The sequence below is a fragment of the Pongo pygmaeus genome, chromosome 1 (assembly GCF_028885625.2).
Source record: "Pongo pygmaeus isolate AG05252 chromosome 1, NHGRI_mPonPyg2-v2.0_pri, whole genome shotgun sequence".
NCBI classification, from domain to species: domain Eukaryota; kingdom Metazoa; phylum Chordata; class Mammalia; order Primates; family Hominidae; genus Pongo; species Pongo pygmaeus.
Genome location: NC_072373.2, coordinates 152,724,633 through 152,740,000, shown reverse-complemented (window position 1 = coordinate 152,740,000; position 15,368 = coordinate 152,724,633). Strand labels below are relative to the sequence as shown.

The 15,368-nt window shown below is 38.7% G+C and overlaps 1 protein-coding gene across 2 annotated transcripts in view; it reads left to right on the top strand.

Moving 5' to 3' along the window:
- Positions 1-15,368, top strand: part of AK5 (adenylate kinase 5) — a 280,448-nt gene that overhangs the window by 126,513 nt on the left and 138,567 nt on the right. For both annotated transcript variants that reach the window (XM_054480193.2, XM_054480202.2), the window contains exons 7-8: positions 6,251-6,341; positions 12,879-12,955. In XM_054480193.2, the coding sequence (XP_054336168.1) occupies positions 6,251-6,341; positions 12,879-12,955 (168 nt within the window). The remainder of the gene's footprint in view (positions 1-6,250; positions 6,342-12,878; positions 12,956-15,368) is intronic.

The following is a 15,368-nucleotide window of genomic DNA, read 5'->3' as shown; positions in this document are numbered from 1 at the left end:
CTCACACCTGTAACCCCACACTTCGGGAGGCCAAGCCAGGTGGATCACTTAAGGCCGGAGTTCGAGACCAGCCTGACTAACATGGCGAAACCTCGTCTCTACTAAAAATACAAAAATTAGCCAGGCCTGGTGGCATGTGCCTGTAATCCCAGCCACTCGGGAGGCTGAAGCGGGAGAATCGCTTGAACCTGGGAGGCGGAAGTTGCGGTGAGCCAAGATGGCACCACTGCACTCCAGTCTGGGCAGTAGAGTGAGACTGCATCTCAAAAAATAAATGAAAATAAAACAGAGCCTCCAAGAGAGAAGACCCAAAACAAAACAATCATAGGTCTAAATCAGCAAGGGCTGAAAGATGGTGATGACTTCACATAATTACAAAGTTGGACTTGATTTTATTCCACAGATCTTGTTATATAGAAACGACCAGCTATGCCTTGGGATCAAAATCCAGAGAGATCAAATAGAGATTACAGTGAAGATGAACGAAAGGGAAAGCAGAAATGGAGAGAAGGAGGAAGAGAAGCAGGTGAAAAGAGAAGACAAAAAGGAGAGGACATGGAAAAGGAGCTGGAAGATGAACAGGAAAAAGGAAAATGAGGAACAATAGCTCAAAAAAAGACTAGTCAGCAAATCCCTCGTGGACAGTCTCCAGGCAAAGTTTAAATTAAACAAGTACTCCACAATACAAGAGAGTCTAGCACTCTCATTTGAATTTGGCATGACATATAAACAGATAAGTCAATGGTTTTGTAAAAAGAGGAAGAAATACAATAAAGAAATGTCCAAGGGAAAGCATAAGAAAAGACATAAGAGATGGGGTCTCGCTCTGTTGCCCAGGCTGGTCTCAAACTCCCACCCTCAAGCGATCTTCCCACCTTTGCCTCCCAGAGTGCTGGGATTGCAGGCATGAGCCACCGTGCCTGGCCGAGATGTTTTATATAACACCATTCTCACCAATAAATGGAGTTCTGAAAGGATAAACAGCAAAATATTAACCATCGTTAATTCCGTGGAGTAGAACTAAATGAGGGAAGTGCAAAGAGTTCCCAAACATTCTATTTTTACCCTACTGTGGATTTAAAGCTTTTATAATGGACATTAACTGATTTTATTTAAGAAAAAAATAAAGAAATTAGCAACCTCTGGAAAAAAAATACAGTAGAAATAACACTGTCTGCCTCACCTTTCCCAGGGGTTGATGTGACATAGTGAAAGCACTTTGAAGCATTATACAGATGTGCTTTAACAATACAAAGGGAGGTAGAGATATAACTTTCTAACTTAGCTTTTCCCTCACTAGCTTTTCCCAAATAATGAAATAGTTCAGTAGGAAAATATAAAGGAATAAATTACTTAAATATTCTGAAATATCTTCAGGATAAAAATAAATAAGAACAAAAGCTAAAGGGTTGAGACTTCCACCTCTCACCAAGTTGGAATAGAAAAGACTGGATTTTTCTCTTCCACATGAAACAGTCAAAAAAATAAACAGAAGAAAACCTATTTAAGAAAACAGTTTTCAAGACACTGTACATCAAACAATGAAGTGGTCCCTGGTAGAAGAGAAACAAATGCAGTGAGCCCTGTGATTGCTTCAGAGCCTGGAGATGTTTCCAGGCCACAGTGCAGGAAAAAGGAAACCCTTTGGAGGCTGGTGGACTCCATGAGTTGAAGAGATGGAGCTGAGAGTCCAAGAAATCAAGGTGGCTAGAGTTACAGGACAAAAGTATCAGAGATGAGAGAGATGCACAGATAACTCTGGAAATATGCAGAGGGCCTAATCAGATATTCAGTGGTCACCTTGTATCTGTCCTAATGATTACCTGTTTTTTCCCCCTTGCTTTTAGACAGAAGGGCTGTGTCAACACTTACTGGAGTAGAATGGCTGCCTTTGTCTTACTATAATGATCATATATCACCTGGTAGGATGGAAAGTCTCAGTCATCCCAAGTTCAAATCTTAGCTCATCTGCATGCACGTGAGGAAATTGCCTGATGCTGAGAAAAAAAAAAAAAACCATACCAAAGGATTAGAGAAAATAGTACCTGCTGCTCACACCAGGCTTGGAATAGTGCCAGTGTCCTTCAGGCAGACTGGAAAACTTCATAATTCACAAAACATGGGGAGAGGCTTTGCTCAACAGTGGGGAATAATTAGCCCTAAACACTGCTCTGATCCAACCTAACACATCTTAAAAGCAAGACCTGAAAGATGAAACTGTTTCCAAGTAACTAAACTACATTCCAGAACAAAGCTCAAGAATATTTATAGAAATACAAAAATATCCAGCATCCAACAAGGTCAAACTGTCAATGTCTGGCATCCAGTAAAAAATTACCAGGCATGCAAAGAAACAGGAAAATATACCCCATAATGAGGTAAAAAAAGTCAACTGAAACTGACTCAGAACCGACACAAATGTTAGAATTAACAGAGAAAGACATTAAAAGTAACTGTAATTTTATTTCAGATGTTCAAAAGCTTAAATGGAGACATGGAAAAATTTTTAAAGGCTCAAATCAAACATTTAGAGTTGAAAACTACAATGTCTGAGATGAAAGATATCCAGGATGGGCTTAACAATATATCCACACGATGGAATACTAATGAATAGTGAAAAGAAATGAACTAAGGATATAACAAAATAATAGTACTGAGTGAAAGAACCCAGAGAAAAAAAATTGCATACTGTATTATTCATTTTATGTAAAAATCTAGAAAATGCAAAATAATCTGTGGTTACAGAAAGCAGATAAATGGTTACATGGGGAGAGGAGAAGGAAAAGTGATGCCAAAGGGGCATGAGGAGTCTTTGGGGGGTGATGGGTATGTTAACTATTTTTATTTTTATGATGGTTTCACGGGTGTAGACATACATCAAAACTTATAATTTGTTTTTTTAAATATAATTTCAACTTTTATTTTGATTTGGGGGTACACGTGCAGATTTGCTACCTGGGTATGTTGCATACTGCTGAGGTTTAGAGTATGATTGACGCCATCACCCAGGTAGTGAACACAGTACCCAATAGGTAGTTTTTCAAGCTTTGTCCCCTTCCTTCCCTCCCCTCTCTAGTAGTCCCCAGTCTGTTGTTCCCATCTTTATCTCCCTGCGTAACCAGTGTTTAGCTTCCACTTATAAGTGAGAACATGTGGTATTTGGTTTTCTGTTCCTGTGCTAATTCACTTAGCATAATGGCTTCCAGATGCTTCCATGTTGCTGCAAAGGACATGATTTCATTCTTTTTTATGGTTGTGTCTTATTCCATGATGTATATGTACTACATTTTCTTTATCCAGTCCACCATTGTTGGGGACCCAGGTTGATTCCATGTCTTTGCTATTGTGAACAGTGCTGTAATGAACATATGAGTGCATTTGTCTTTTTAGTAGAATGATTTATTTTCTTTGGATATATACCCAGTAATGGAATTCCTGGGTCAAATGGTCAAAGAACCTGTTTTAAGTTCTTTGAGAAATCTCCAAACTGCATTCCACAGTGGCTGAACTAATTTGTATTCCCACCAATAGTAAAAACATTTCCTTTTCTCCGCAGCGTCTGCAGCATCCATCTTTTTTTGTCTCTTTTAATAATAGCCTTCTGACTGGTGTGAGATGGTATCTCATTGTGGTTTTGATTTGCATTTCTCTGATGATTAATGATGTTGAGCATTTTTTCATGTTTTTTGGCCACTTGTAAGTCTTTTTTTGAGAAGTGTTTATGTCTTTTGTCCACTTTTTAATAGAGTTATTTGTTTTTTGCTTGTTGAATTGTTTAAGTTTCTTATAAATTCTGGATATTAGACCTTTGTTGGATGTGTAGTTTGTGAATATTTTCTCTCATTCTGTAGGTTTTGTTTACTCTGTTGGTAGTTTCTTTTGCTGTGCAAAAGCTCTTTAGTTTAATTAGGTCCCACTTGTCAATTTTTAAAACTTATAATCTGCATACTTTATGTACAGTTCATTGTATATCACTTAGAACTCAGTAAAGCTATTTTTATTTTTGTTTGTCATGTTATCTACTTTTTTCTTTTTTAATTTTTAGTTTTGGTTTGGGGGCACATGTAAAGGTTTGTTACATAGGTAAACATATGTCATGGGGGTTTGTTATACATATTATTTCATCACCCAGATATTAAGCCCAGTATCTAATAGTTATATTTTCTGCTTCTCTGCCTCCTCCTATTCTCCCCGCTCAAGTAAACCTCAGTGTCTATTGTTTCCTTCTTTGTGTTCATAAGTTCTTATCATTTAGCTCCCACTTACAAGTGACGACATGTGGTATTTAGTTTTCTGTTCCTGCATTAGTTTTCTAAGGACAATGACCTCCAGTTCCATCTGTGTTCCCACAAAAGACATGACTTCATTCTTTTTTACAGCTGCATAGTATTCCATGGTATATATGTACCACATTTCCTTTTTCCAATCTGTCATTGATGGGTATTTAGGTTGATTCCATGTATTTGCTATTGTGAATAGTGCTGCAATGAAGATTCACATGCATGTGTCTTTATGGGAGAATGATTTATACTCCTCCAGGTATACACCCAGTAATGGGGTTGCTGGGTCAAATGGTAGTTCTGCTTTTACTCCTCAAGGAATTGCTGTACTGCTTTCCACAATGGTTGAACTAATTTACACTCTCACCAACACAACCTCACTACCATCTGTTATTTTTTCACTTTTTAATAATAGTCATTCTGACTGGTATGAGATGGTATCTCCTTGTGGCTTTGATTTGCATTTCTCTAATGATCAGTGATATTGAGCTTTTTTTTCATATGCTTGATGGCTGCATGTATGTCTTCTTTTGAGACATGTCTGTTCATGTCCTTTGCCCAATTTTTAATGGTGGTATTTGTTTTACTCTTGTAAATTTGTTTAAGTTATTTGTAAGATGCTGGATAGTAGACCTTTGTCAGATGCATAGTTTGCAAATATTTCCTCCCGTTCTGTAGGTTGTCTGTTTACTCTGCTGGTAGTTTCTTTAGCAGTGCAGAAGCTATCAAGTTTAATTAGATCCCACTTGTCAATTTTTGCTGTTTTTGCTATTGCTTTTCATATCTTTGTCATGAAATCTTTGCCCATTCCTGTGTCCAGGATGGTATTGCCTAGGTTGTCTTCCAGGAATTTTATAGTTTTGGGTTTTACATCTAAGACTTTAATCTATCTTGAGTTCATTTTCATATATGGTGTAAGGAAGGGGTTCAGCTTCAATCTTCTGCATATGGCTAGCCAGTTATCCCAGCACTATTTATTGAATAGGGAGTCTTTTCTGCATTACTTGTTTTTGTCATAGTAAAGCTATTTTTAAAAACTAAAGAGACAAAAATGTGTTAACAAACCACTGAAAAACTCGGAAAATAGAGAATTCATAAATATAACTATGTTATTTTAAAATATTTAAAATTTTGTTAATTTTAGAGAATTGTAAAATAAATATTTAAATCTATAATTTTTGTTACATCTAAATCCACAGAATCCATAGACTACATCTATAATATTGTATCTAGTATTGTATCTGAAATTTGGTTTGGAGGTTTTGTTGTTGTTGTTGTTGTTTTTGGAGACAGAGTCTCAGTCTGTCCCCCAGGCTGGAGTACAGCAGCGCCATCTTGGCTCACTACAACCTCTCCCTCCCGGGTTCAAGTGATTCTTGTGCCTCAGCCTCCCTAGCAGCTGGGACTACAGGCATGTGCCACCATGCCTGGCTAATTTTTTTGTATTTTTAGTAGAGATGGGGTTTTGCCATGTTGGCCAGGCTGGTCTCAAACTCCTGGCCTCAAGCAATCTGCCCACCTCGGCCTCCCAAAGTGCTAGGATTACAGGAGTGAGCCACTGCACCCAGCCTCTTTGTGGTTTGTTTGTTTGTTTTTAACAATAAGTTAGAACATCTTTCCTCTTACTGTTTAGAACTATATATTTTCATGTTTTTCACATTAGAAAAATGAAGTCAGAAAGCCACAAGATAAATTTCAGTTTTTTCCAAATGTGCTCCATAAATTAAGAAAATATTACACATTTTTTTAACCATAAGTGACTGTACATTTACTCCCTAATACTCTTCTCTGTTCGATAGGAGGTCTAGGCTTAAAACCCTCTAAATGTCTGATTAAAGACTCAAATGCTTTAACTCCTGTTGTTCTGCTTCATTAGAGATACAGTTGTGTGATGGATGCTCATTATATTTTTGAATTAACTAATTTGTGTATTCTCATATTCCAAACTTGTCTGTCCTGATTTCCCCCAGTTTGATGCCGACCGTGATGAGGATGAGGTGTTCTATGACATCAGCATGGCAGTTGACAACAAGTTATTTCCAAACAAAGAGGCTGCAGCAGGTAAGTCACCGTGTCCTTTAGACAACAGTATGCCATGATCACCTGCCAAATGTCTGGGGCTTTGTATTAATGGATGAAGCTTAACAAACTGCTGCAAGGTTTGAAGGATGACAAAGTCTCATACTTTCTGGTATAAAAATAAAAGTACAAAACAAAGTAGAGAGGAAAGGCTATAAATCTGTTCTTTATAGCTGCTGCTTTTCTTCCAGTCATTGCACATGTAAATTACCAGGTAGTCACAATGTAACATAGGGCCTATGTTACTATAATAGAAAAATATCTAACCTAACCCATACTTTGTACAACAATTAAAATTTACAATATCTCCAGGACCCCCTAACTCATACGATAGGTTTCTCCCTCGTTGCCAAAAAAGCATCCCCTCCAATCTGGTAGCCACTCCCATCCCAACCCACAGCTCCTGTGTGACCCTACCTCTTCTCTTCCTAAGTGCTCTTGCCTGGAACTTTGACTTTGGACACTGATGTAGAGTAATCATATCTCCTAATGTAGGCAGTACTCACGGTTCTGTCCTGACCCTCCTCTCATTCTCTCTGTACTCTGACCCTGAGTCAACTCATTGTCACATGTGGCTTCAACATCAGTTCTATGTGGATGACTCTCCAATCTTAGTCTCAGTCCTGAACTTCTTTCTTCTGAGTAATGATCTCAAAGGGTAAAGACCAAAAGTTTGGGGCCATAAAGAAAAAGGCTAAACACTTAACATTTTAAATCACTATTTGAAGCCGCCTAAGAGTAGCTTCAAAGAAAGACAGAATTACAAGGGTAAGGTGGTAGTCTTTCTGGGCAGACCCACAGAACACAGATAATCGATGTAAACTCATCTGCCTAACTTTCTGATGAGATTTATGAAAAGTTGGCCTATTGCAAGAAAGATGAAATATTGAGAATCATTTAAGATTATGAAAACATGACTACTGCTGCTCTGAAAAATACTGACTCTGTGCTTTTCAAGTTAATATTTTATTTAGAAGATGCTTTAGAAGTGACTACCTCTAACGACAAATATCTAACTGCTAGATATCCTCAGTTTGCTAATACAGTGGGATGGAGGGGCTGATTTAAGCCGTCCCTTCTTTGGGACACCCAGCACTTTCTGGCTCGCTAGTGGTGTTTCTCCACTAGGGAGCCTTGTGCCTTGCGGTGATGCAACTGTGCTGGTTTCTGTACCAATAGGAAACCGCCCAAGGACAGGTGCTGTGTCCTCATTCTCTTAAGGTCCCCTTGGTAAAGTGCATAGTGCCTGAGCCTTAGCAGCGGTTTCCAGGTGTCTACTTTCTCCTCCCTGTACCTCAGAGCTCATAAACGGAAGACTGTGCTTGCAGCCTCAACTCCCGCTAACTCTTCCACTCCTGAGACCCCCTGAAAGCTGGCTTCTGCTTCAGCCTTAGAATAAGTCTGTTTTCTCTAAAACAGCCCTTGGTGAATAAAGTGTGGTAAACTAGAAGTAAATGGTGCCTCCCCTGCAGGAGGCAGATACTGTGTAGCTCCAGGAAACTGTCGCTGTTAAAGAACAATGGTGAAATCTCCTGGCTTATAAATGTTGATGACTCACCCAATAAATAAGTCATATCCATGGCCTCTGCTCTGTGGATTGTCAGCCTCCAGGTTTGGTCCCTCCACTGTTTTTTTCTCTCTCAACTCTCTTTCTGCAGAATCTCAGCTGCCCCACAGCTCCCATATCGCCTCCTATAAATGGCATCCAATTCTCTTTCTCTCACCTCGACCTTTCTCCAGGGAGCCAGGCAGAAATGTTCTTGCCCTCACACTCCACACTGATCATCATTCCGTGGGGGCACCTTGGGAGTGCAAACCTTTGTCTCTATTCCCACTGCAGTCACCAAACGCTTTGTCATTCTTCATCCCTGGCCTCTCCTGTCTGTCATGAATGTCCTGCTGCCATGGGGATCTTCACAGAATGCAGTTCTAATCATCCTACCTTTCTGAAAACAAAACAAAACAAAACCTTCAATGACTCCTGCAGGCTGGCCACGAGTACCCTTAGCACAGAAGAAAGCCCCAAATCCTTTGCTTTCCTGCAGTGGTCCTGTTACTGCAACAACATCCCCTCCCCAACATCACTGGCACCAGCTTCCCACACTTCTCTGAATACCTCAAGTTCCTTCCTGCCTTAGGCATTTTCCACCTGCTCTTCTCTCTGCTTAGAAAACGCCTCTCCTCATCTGCATCCCTCTCACTCTCCCAACCCCATAGAGCCCCATCCTGCACCTGGCCAGATTCTACTTTGCGCCTCAGAGTAAACGTGGTGATTTTCTCAAGGAGGCTTTCTCAGACCCCACCCCAGACTAGATTAAGCCCTTGAATAGCACCCTGTGACCCACAGGTGTACAGGACTTTTCTTAGAGACTACCATTGCTCTGATTATCTGCTTCTTCAAGGCCTGTCTGCAGTGTCTCCCCCTCGATGAAGCCCTCCACCCACACTTCTAGCAAAGCCATCTGGCTGTGTCACTCAACTGCTCTGGGCCTCCATCTCCTTATCTATAAAAAGGGGATAATAATAGCAGCTACCCCAGAGGATTGTTCTGAAAAATAAATGGTTTCTGCGTGCAAAGTATGTGGCTGTCACATTGAAAAGGCTATCTATGAGTTCCTGTCTTTGCAGCAGATTTGAGGGCTCATGGGGAGAAACCACATCTTACACAATACAACTTTCCCCCCTTTTCCTGGATCTGCTTCTTCTCTCTTCTCCTTCTCTGCCCTCCTCCCTGCCCCAACCCTGTCCTGGAGTAACTGAAAAACTCCCCACTTCCCCTTCTCACCCAGAGCAGCCCACCGACACCCAGAACCCTCAAAGAGTTCTAGTCCCAAATACCGTCAGAATATTTTTCCAAGTAAATACAGTGCTCTTCCTACACATTGTAATGAACACTTTCCATGCCTGTGGAATTCGAGCTGGACTCTCAGTGCTTAATGCAGGTCAGGCACTTACAGGAGACATTTAATGTTTGTAGCATGGATCAATGAGAGCAAGACCTGTAAAGGTAAAGTGGAAGTGTCCTTTCATTTTTAGTTATTTGGTACATATGCATTGAACACATGTACCTTCTAAGTTTTGTTCTTAGATTCAGAGATGAAACACAACCCTTACAGGTTTAATTTTCGTTAAAATTAAACTGTAATGAAACTGTTAACGAAAATTAAACTGTAAGCTACCCTGTAAGGGACAGGACAAGGGAGAAACTGCTTACCTCAGAGGGTGCAGTTTAAGGGTTGGAGGAGTTTTATTTACAGACACCCTTCACTGCTTAAGAAGCCCTGCAATTGTAGGAGTGTCTTTATGGGGTACTCAAAGTGGGAGGAGGATTTTCCTAAAACTTTGAGTTAAAGATCCACTGGGAGGAAAAACATCTGTAACGTTGTCCCAGAAAGTAATATGGTTAGCTTCTGGTACCTCTAAAGCCAATTTGTATCATCTTCCCACTTAAATTTAAGGAGCCAACCTGAAAATAATATTTCCGAAGGCCATTCTAAAACAAGCAGCACTGGGTGCTTCCTCTGGGGTTCTGTATTTCAGCTCATACCTCTCTCTGTCATCTGTAGAAAGAATATTTTTAAATCTGAAAAGAAATTGAAGAATTCAAAATGGGGGAAATGAAAGCTACACTATCACTTTTTCGTAACATCCTAATTTTGCTGTCTTTTTTGAGTAACAATATCATTGCAGTTGTTTTATGTGTTAAATTATCCAACGAAAGAAGGCAGTAATGTGTACATTTGTTTATATTTTCCCTCTATTTTTTGTGTCAAACCTTAGAGTATTATTAAAGGTCCCGTTTTCAGCAAACCAAGAAACCAACGCTAAAAGAAAATGAAAGCCATTCAATCATTATCAAAGCTGATAATGATATCCTTTATCTGTTGCCTCCTATGATATATTAATACTGCTGCCAGGAGTAACAGTGTTTCAAGAAATTTCATCCCTAATGATGCAATATAATTCCTGTTAAAAGCATTTTACTGCGACAGAGGGAGACTCCATCAAAAAAAAATACATTTTATTAGGAAATTCAATCTCTCCTTATAAGCATGAAGCTTTCTTTTAAACAAAGGTATTTTCATTCTACCATTGCTGAAGATAGTTTTCTAATTATCTTGCTCCGTTTTCCAGTATTAACATGTAATATCCATTAACTGAGTTGTTTAAGAGCCCTTCACATTGTTGTTTTTTAAAACAATGGAAAGAACACTTTGTAATTAAATAAAATAAGTAGGACACAGGTACTAAAAGCAGCTATATGTTTAAAAAGATTTCATGTTCAGATCACAGTATCCACTCCACATGAATCACTGTTAAGTACAGGTGAAGCAAAGGTATCATTTGAATCCAATAGCTATCACCACTTCCACTAGTCAGTGGCAGATAATAATCATATTGTGGAAGTAAAGAAAGCCAGCTAAAATTTGTGTTATCTTTAATGATGCTGTCAATAGCAGCCACCTAGAAGGGGGCATTGATTGTTACCAGCTTGAATGGGACTCCTTAATTCCACTCTGATTCTTCCATTTCCACAGCCACCCTATGACCTGTGTCATCATCAACCATTCACTGTTCCTCATTTTCTCAGCACATAGACTTGACAGCATGCTCCTCCAGGTCCTTTCCTGTAGAGCACTGTAGCAAAAGAGGGTCTGTATAAACCCATTTCGATTGCCCCTGCTTAGAATTTGGAGTCGGTATGGTGTGTTAGAAAGAGAAGTAGGAGCTACTGGCTCTGCCTTTGGTCTCAGGCACTTTCTACATGACCTAGGCCAAGTTTTTTAACTTTTCTGCTTCTCATTTTCCTCTTTTCTAAAATGAGAAGTGGGATTCTGTGAAACAGACTTTGAAAGTAAAGGCAAAAACCACAATTTCTTTTGCACCAACCTGATAGTTCTAAAATGTCTATTATAATGGAAATATATATGTATATATATTTTATTTCTGATACTTACTGCCTCACAACATAAGTGCAAACTGACCTTCAAACTGGGCTTTAAGACAGCTGAATATTTTGGCCCCAAGATACACCTTACAAAATTCTTTATTTGAAAAAAATACCAAAAGTACAAAGGTAGAAAAATTATGTATAATCCCACTAATGTTAAAATACATATGTAAATTAAAGCTTCTCACCTCTACCTTCTAATCTCTGTTAATAGCATGGTGGGTAGGCTTGCCAACTCCATTCTAGCAACCACCTTATGAACAGTGGTCTGGCAAGGGCTGTGCTGACAGCGTGACTAGCATCACCCAGGGTTGTTCTGAACACACTTATGCAACTCTTCATAGCAATTCTATGATTACTTTTCCAAAATGGTTTGTTGGTTTAATATGTCCATTTTGAAAAACTTTATCATCCTGTAAAAAATGTAAAGATATAAACACAGTAAACACTGGTATTACTGCTTAGAACTTAATCAATTTGGTAATGGCTATTACTTTGTCAAGTTGGTAGATGGCAGGCACAATGATAAGAGAAGAGAAGGGGGAAAAAAGAGAAGAGATGAGAAAAGACTGTGTAAGGTCATACCCCAACTTATTTTGAAAGAAAATATGAAAGCAACATCGGGGAGAGGCCTACATCTGAGAAGTGTATGAGATGCTTAACATTTTTTTAAAATTTATATTCATTATGCATTACTCATTGGATATTCTGACTAAGAATTATTTGCCAAGGCCACGTTTACAGTGAAACAATGTTTTCTCACAGAATATAGAATATTTTATGGGCAGCACTGAATTCAGTCTTTCTGGGTAGTTAGATGATATATATTTCCTACCAGGAGAGAGTTATTAAATGAGAATGATGAATCAGTTGTGCTTCAGAAGTCCCATTGTAAAAATTACCAGTTTAAGTCTGAGCCTTGGGGATTAATGGGTAAGTGATTTAATGAAACCTGTAGTACCTAAGGGAAATAATCTCTCTATTCATACATTAAGTTAACCTGATTTTTCTTACCTTCAGCAACTAAGGTGACCTGAAGGCTTGAGGAAAAACTCAAGTTTTTATGGAGTATTCAAACTTAGCCCTTCCTATTTCTGGAAAACCCTTTCTCTCCTCCCACTCTGTACTTTGCTCATGGTGTTCCTTCTACTTCCGTTATTACTGCAAATCCTGAAACTGCTCCCCCTCCTGGACAACCTGTATTCACTCTCAAAATTCAGGATCATAGATTAGTACCTCGTGAAGAATCTTAACTCCACCATCACCTCTACTACTAACCAGAATTAGTAGCTCACTCTCTTGGGTTGCTGAACCTTTAATAATAACCTCTTGTTGACAAATTATTCTTCCTCACAGTATTTTCTTCTTCTTAAGGATGCACACAGTGTCCAGAGTCTCTGCATTTTGAATCTGTAGCAAAACATTGTACCTGGCAGATGAGAAGAGTCTAGAAATGTTTGTGAATTTAATGTAATATAGGAAAATATGGAAACCTAGTGAGAGACTGTTTGCTTTAGAAACATACATAGACAACCTCCATCCACTTATCTTTTCTTTCCTAATCTTAGGTTCAAGTGACCTTGATCCTTCGATGATATTGGACACTGGAGAGATCATTGATACAGGATCTGATTATGAAGATCAGGTAATTAAAATCTAAAAATAGTTCTATATTTAAATGTTTTTCAGTTGAACCTTTGTAAATGTTTTATGAAAATTTGAATTATAAAAACTCATTTTGTGAAATATATACAGACAACTAATAACATATTACATGATAAATTACAGTAGTCTACAGCTTTCATTCACTAAGTTTGGCTCTTTGGCACTCCCTTGTCCAAAGATCCAAAACACAGTGAATTAAAGAAAGATTTATCATCAAAAGTTAACATGGGATAGAAATGAGGTTCTCTTGACGAAGAATTTGCCCGTGTCTCTATCCCTTCCCACTAATAAACTAATACTATTTACTGAGCATCAGCTACAGGTTCAGGGCTCTGCTATTTTATTGCTAACTGTATTAGTCCATTTTCAAGCTGGTGATAAAGACATATCCGAGACTAGGCAATTTACAAAAGAAAGAGGTTTAATGGAGAACTCAGAGTTCCACGTGACTGGGGAGACCTCACAATCATGGCAGAAGACAAAGAGGAGCAAGTCACGTCTTACATGGATGGCAGCAGGCAAAGGGAGAACTTGTGCAGGGAAACTCCTGATTTTAAAACCATCGGATCTTGTGAGACCCATTCACTATCACAACAGCACAGAAAAGACTCGCCCCCACGATTCAGTCATCTCCCACTGGCTCCCTCCCACAACATGTGGGAATTATGGGAGCTACAAGATGAGATTTGGGTGGGGACACAGAGCCAAACCATATCACTAACCTGTGGAAGGGAATGATGACCGAGGAAAGCATAGCCAAGAAGTTAAATACATTTTCTCTTTGAATAAAACTGAAGACATTTATCTGGGTCATTTTCTTCTCAGCAGAAGAACTCTCTCTGCTGCTATATTTTAATGAACCAAAATAGTTGGCAAATGAGCCAACCCCCTAATTAGGCTTTATTTTTAAAAAAGAAAAATGTCCAAAACTTTCTTCCGCCTCTCGTCAGTGCTCCTCAGCAATGGCTAAAAGCCAAGTGAACATGTTCTTGGGGGAGGCTTTGTTCCCATCTTTAACTAATATTCATCACAAATAAAGCAAACAGATCTGACCAGTGTCCACGTGTAATGGCTGGCTGTGTATTTCATATACATATTCAGAAGCTATTTTCTTGAGTATAAAGTTCTTTCCTTATAGCACAAAGCAAGGAGATGATGTTGGCAAGTGCTATAATAGCTACACATGTTTATAGTAATTTTTAACATCTATTAAGCACTTACTACATGCAAAACGTTGTGCCGAGTTTCTTATATTAACTCACCAATTCTTCACAACATCTCTAGGAAGTAGGAATTATTATCTCTATATCACAGACAAAAAAAAAAAAGGACTAGAAGAGTAATTTACCCAAGGTTACATAAATAGTTTCACAGTAGGGATGTGAACTTAGGTCACATTCTCTAGCATACCCAAGACTGGGCAATTTACAAAAGAAAGAGGTTGTACTGCCTCTGCCACAATGTACTGCCTCCCATCCTAGCCTCCAAAGACAGGTCATTCAATGATATGTATTGGGAGCCTTTTCAGTTGCTGACCCATAAGACTCCAGCAGAGGCTAATGCAAAACAACCACTTACAATCTAAAATTACAGACTGCACAAAGAAATGATTCACAACAAGGAAGCCAGCTAGTTAAAGAAATGGAAGACTCCACACCCCCAAGAACTAGAAAGAACAGAAAAATCTAAAAGAAATCACAATATAAGGATATTCAAAATATTGAAAGGGAAGATTGGAAGCCATGAAACAAATACATGAACAAATGGAAAAGAAGAAAGAAAAAGGGAAGAAACAGGCATTGTAGGCACACACAAAAATATTGTCATTGAAATAGAAATTCAATTAACAGTTGAATAGTAGACTAGATGCAGCTAAAAAGGGACTTAATGATAGAGTAGAGGAAATTGCCATAGAATAAAACACAGAGCTAAATAGTTGTCAAATATGAGAAAGAACTTAGGAGACATTGAGGATAGAATGATTGGTTCAACATATTCTAAAAGGAATTCCAGAACGAGAGAATGGAGGTGATGGAGCCGAGGTTATTTTTTAACAGATAATAGTTGAGAATTTTACAGAGATGAATAAGACAAGTCCTAGTCCCAAGATGGAAGGAACGTATCCAGTCCTGAGCAGGATTTTTTTTTAATCTTCATCTATTCTTTTTTCATTTAGTCATTCAACAAGTATTAATTGGACACCAACTGTGTGCCAGTTTCTGTTTAGGCACTTAGAATATAATTACATAAAACAAGCAAGGGCTCTTGTGGCAAGGAGCTTACATCAGAGTGCAGAAGACAGAAAGTAAACAATAAACATAGTAAATTAGTCAGTTCTCTAGATTGTCAGAGGTGATAAACTTTATGAGAAAAGAAAGTAGAACAGGGTAAGG